General features: G+C 51.4%; 1 protein-coding gene across 1 annotated transcript in view; it reads right to left on the bottom strand.

The window, feature by feature from the left end:
* Nucleotides 1–2302: 2302 nt before the first annotated feature.
* The window catches only part of LYPD5 (LY6/PLAUR domain containing 5), a 7313-nt gene continuing 4366 nt past the window's right edge, over nt 2303–5249 (bottom strand). The window contains exons 3-5 of the mRNA XM_017502342.2: nt 4808–4984; nt 4453–4599; nt 2303–4018 (exon numbers count right to left, since the gene is read on the bottom strand). Of these exons, the coding sequence (XP_017357831.2) occupies nt 3780–4018; nt 4453–4599; nt 4808–4984 (563 nt within the window). The 3' untranslated portion in view covers nt 2303–3779. The remainder of the gene's footprint in view (nt 4019–4452; nt 4600–4807; nt 4985–5249) is intronic.

The following is a 5249-nucleotide window of genomic DNA, read 5'->3' on the forward strand; positions in this document are numbered from 1 at the left end:
CCTGTAATCCCAGCTACTCAAGAGGCTGAGGCATGACAATCATTTAAAGCTGGGAAATGGAGTTTGCAGTGAGCCAAGATTGCACCACTGCACTCCAGCCTGGGCAACTCAGTCTCAAAAAAAAAAAAAAAAAATTACAATGAAGCTGAAAAATCCCCCCTTTTTTTTACCCCGTTCCTCAGACTGAAACCTCTTTACCCCATTCCTGAGGCCGAAGCCTATTTACCCCGTTCCTCAGGCTGAAACCTAGGAGTCATCTCAAGTCCTTTTATTCCCTCATACTCCTCAACCAATATATCAGCAAGTCCTGTCTTCTCTACTAATAAAATCTATTCCTTGCAGCCCGTTAAGGAACAGCTAAATTTTAAAAAGAAATCGATTCATTTTCCCATTCCTTGCACTACCTCTGCTGTCATGGGTACATCAGCTCTTGCCTAGACAGGTGAAGTAGCCACCTCGCAGGTCTAGCTCCCGTTCCTGCCGCAGGGAAGATTTTAACATGTAAAGCATGTACACAAGAGCACGTGCTGTAGGAGTCCATTCATATGAAGTTTAAAATTAAGCAAAATTGATCTATGATAGAAGCCGTGTTATCTTCGGGGTGGGAAACTGACTCTGAAGGGTTATGAGGGAGGCTTTGGGGATATGGGCTGGAAATAGTCTACCTCTTGACCTAGGTGGAGGTTATCCACGTATGTACATATGAAAAAAATTGCAATTTATGCATCTTATTGTACGTATTTTATACCTCAATGAAAATGTTATATATATTACATGTAATTATATGTGCATATAATTATATGCACATATAACATATATATACCTATATATGATTATGGCAGCCTTCTACTTCTCCAACACATTCGCTCTTTTTTTGAGACAGAGTCTCGCTCTGTCACCCAGGCTGGAGTGCAATGGCATGATCTCACCTCACTGCAACCTCTGCCTCCCGGGTTCAAGCGATTCTCCTGCCTCAGCCTCCCAAGTAGCTGGAATTACAGGCACCTGCCACCATGCCTGGCTAAGTTTTGTATTTTTAGTAGAGACAGGGTTTCACCACGTTGGCCAGGCTAGTCTCCAACTCGTGACCTCAGGTGATCTGCCTGCCCCAGCCTCCCAAAGTGCTGGGATTACAGGTGTGAGCCGCCACGCCAGCGCCAACACATTCTATATTAATCTAGGATCAATCAGAGAAACAGAACCAGTAGATGATCTATAATACAAGATTTATTGCAAAGAACTGGCTTATGTGGCCTGGCTAGGCAGGTCAGAAAGAGCAAGCCGGAATCTCAGGTATGGGCTGAAGCGGCTGTCCATAGATGCAATGTTTTCTTCCTCAGAGAAGCCGCATCTCTGCTTCTAAGGCCTTTCAGCTGATTGAGTCAGGGCCACTCAAATTGTCTAGGACAATCTCCCTTCCTCAAAGTCAACTGATTATGGACTTTAATCACATCTACAAAATACCCTCACATCAACACACTGATTAGTGTTTGATTGAATAACTGGAACTGTCCCATAGGAAAATTGACACATCAAACTGGCCATCCCAATTCCAGACCACCTTTGCAATAAAATTCAAAATCTGGCTGAGCATGGTGGCTGACATCTGCAATCTCAGGACTTTGGGAGGCTGAGGCAGGAGGATCACTCAAGCTCAGGAGTTTGAAACTAGCCTGGGAAGCGTAGTGGGGCCCCATCTCCATAAAAAATACAAAAATTAACAGGGTGTGGTGGTGCACACCCATAGTCCCAGCTACTTGGGAGGCTGAGTTGGGGGTTTGCTTGAGTCTGGGAGACTGAGGCTACAGTGAGCTGATTGTGCCACTGCACTCCAGCCTGGGTGACAGAGTGAGACCCTGTCTCTCATAAAAACACAATCTCCAAAGTTTGCTTTGGATTGCCAGCCCATCAAAAAGGCTAGTTCCTTGAAGGTGGGAATTTTTGCCATTTTTGTTCCCTGTCATATGCACAACAACTGGAACAGCACCTTGCACACAGTAGGTGCTCAGTAAATGTGAAGGATGAATGAAAACATCCAGCTTCCCCTTGTATGTCAGGGTGTAAAGACACCTGAAGCTCTTCTCACATCGGCCTTACAGGAGCATAGGAGCATCTCTGAATTGCCCACCCCCCACCTTTCTCACAAGGCTGCTTGCTGACATGGAGAAGATACGGGGGTCCACTCTTGCTAAGCACTTACTCTGAAAATCACACTCTCACTGTGCCTTGGGTATCTTGTATGCAAAACAGGAATGTGTCTTAGTCCCTTCAGGCTGCTGTAACAAAATACCATAGATGCATGGCTTATATACAACAGAAATTTATTTTTCACAGTTCTGGAGTCTGGAGAGTCTGCAGTCGATGCACCAGCAGATTCCATGGCTAGTGAGGACTCGCTTTCTTGTTTATAGATGACACCTGCTGGCTGTGTTCTCATGCGCTGGAAGTGGCAAGGCAGCTCTCTGGAGCCTCTTTTATAAGGGCACTAATCCTATTCATGGGGGCTCCACCCTCATGACCTTACCACCTCCCAAGGCCCCACCTCCCACTACCATCACTTTGGTGATTAGGTTTCAAAAGATGAATTTTGAGGAGACACAAACATTGAGACGATAGCAGGATACAACTTACTTTTTTGCTTCCCTCACTGAGTTACTGTAAAGATCAAGTGACAAAAAGCATGTGAAAGAACATGGTAAAGCATGTGGACAGAGAACATGCTGAAGGATCCCATCTCTATGAAGTTTATGCACTTATGAGAGTGTCCTGCACACCCTGTGTTCCTTCCTCCCTCAGACCTTTGTCCAGGCTGTCTCTTCTACCTAGAATGCCCTTCTTCCTGCTTCTTTTTGCCAGCTACTGTTGTTCCTTTAGGATTTTGCTCAAGGGTTAATTTCTCCAGGAAGTCTTCCCTGATCTTCACAGCTTGGAGAATTTCATCTCACTGAACTTTGCCTTGTGTATTTTTCTGTGAAGTTAATCAGCACTCATGTGTTTGGGAGAGGAGGTTGCCTAGGGGTTCATGGGGCTGGGAGTCTGGTTCCTGATTCACCACTCACTAGATACACAAGCTCAACCAAGTTTACCTCTCAGTTTGCTGATCTGTGACTTAAGGCCTGTGACAGTAGCGTACTTATACTGGGCCACTGCTGTGTCCCAAGAGTAAAGATTCATCTCGTTAAATCCTCACCACAACCACTGTGAAACAGTTCTTGTCATCATTATAAAGTTTATTTTCACCTCCACCTTATAGGTGAGAAAATATTGGCACAGAGAGCTCAAGTAACTCACCCATGGTCTCTGCAGGCAGAATGGTGGCGCTGGGATTTGAACCCATGCAGCTGAGCTCCAGAGCCTGGCCTACTAACTGTTAAGGCATACTGCATATTGGGCCTCTCTTGGGCCACACCAATAAATACATCATTGTATAGCTCCCTCCTAGAATTGCGACAGGCTCTGGAGGGACAGCACAGGAAGCCATGTTACGGGGTGCCTGGTGCCTGGCTGGTGCTTAGTGGGTAATAGCTGTGATCGGAATTGCTCTTCATCAGGGCAGGACGTGGCTGTTTCATCCTCCCCTGGGATGCTGGTGATTGTGTCCAGTTCCCTCCAGTCCTGTTGACCAGGTTGGGGGGCAGGAGGGAGGGAGAGATGGAGGGCTAGAGGGACAGGAGTGCAATTCTGGTTTTAACATCGTTTTCCAGTGAGCTACGTGTTAGGGGCCGAAGCAGCAAGAAGAAGGTGAGTGAATCCTGCCCCTAGCATCCTGGAGGGGCTGTCTATGCCAAGAGCCTCACCAGCAGGAGGACTGGGAGGAGCAGGGCCAGGACCTGCAGTGCTAGGGGAGGGGTGGTGGCTGAAGCACTGTTGAAGGGCTGGATCACGGATTCTGTGTTGCAGAGGTGCCCCTCACAGCAGGAGCCCTGGAGGTCGATGGTTGTCCAGGGGCTGGTGGTGCCCATGGTGGTGCAGGAGGGCCGGTGGCAGGTTCTGATGTACACAGGAACTGAGAAATTGCCTGGGGGTGGGCAGAGCAGTGAGGAAGGGTCAGAACTGAGGGAGACAGCTGCACCTGAACCTCCACCTTGGTGGCCAGGGCCAGGCCTCGGTCCTCAGACTTGCTTCAGGTTTTCCTCCTTAGACCAGAGCCATGCCTCACCCCTCAGACCACGGCCATGCCTCCCCCTTCAGACCAGGACCATGCCTCCTCCCTCAGACCAGGGCCACGCCTCCTCCCTCAGACCAGAGCCATCCCACCTCCCTCAGACCAGGGTCATGTCTTCTCCCTCAGACCAGAGCCATGCCTCCTCCCTCAGACCAGGACCATGCCTCCCCACTCAGAGCTGGGCCATGTCTCCTCTCCCTGTTGGGCCGGTCTGGCGACAGGACCCTCATGGCTGCCCTGCCTCCACATCCGTTGCCCAGGCCCTTCCACCCTTCCAGTTCTCTCACCGACTGTCATTCTGCCATTGCCCTGGAAGCAGGAGGTCTGGTCCTGGTGACACTGGACCCGTCGGGACCTGCCGATAGCGCAGTCTTCCTGGTGAACCCCGATACAGGCATAGCACTCGGTGCCGCTGAGCGTCGGTGGGTCGGGCGCTGGCAAGAGACCACAGATGCACACTCAGGCAGTGGTAACTGGGTACAGTCGTGCGGGTTGCGCACTGCGCCAGGGCTCGGGCCTATAGTCCAGGGTGCTGAGATCCTAGCGCGCCCAGAGAAGGCGCTAAGCAGAGGCCACGCCTTCCCCGGGGCTGCCCGGCCTCTCGCCGTGCCTCCCCGAGCCCAGCCCCGCCCTCCCGCGCACCTTGGCTCAGGTTGGGGAGGGCATCATGCGTCATGAGGTGGGCGTTGCACGTGTCAGTGGTGCAGCCGCGCACCACCGAGTAGTCGGGCGGCAGCGCGTCCTGGTTCGATTGCATCCGGCCGGTAGGCGGCCCCGTCCAGCAGCCCTTCTGCACCAGGGTCACCGGCGCGCGATACCCTGGGGGCGGGAGCGGGGCTCGTGCTCTGCTTCCCGAAACCCTTCGCCCTCCAGCCTCAGCGTTCTTCCTCCTTCCACTCTTTCGCTTTCACCTACGCCTCCTCCCCTCCCTCCTTCCCTCCTTCCCCGCATCCCCAGACTTTCCCCCGAGTTCTCCTCTGCCTCCCCCCCTTCCTCCCTGTGCGCCTCTCCCACCTTCTCTTTCTTGCTTCCTTCCCCGTTGTCTTCCCGCCGCCACCGCTCGTCCCTCATCCACTTTTTTTTT

This window comes from Cebus imitator, unplaced genomic scaffold (assembly GCF_001604975.1).
Source record: "Cebus imitator isolate Cc_AM_T3 unplaced genomic scaffold, Cebus_imitator-1.0 Scaffold296, whole genome shotgun sequence".
Classification (NCBI taxonomy): Eukaryota; Metazoa; Chordata; class Mammalia; order Primates; family Cebidae; genus Cebus; species Cebus imitator.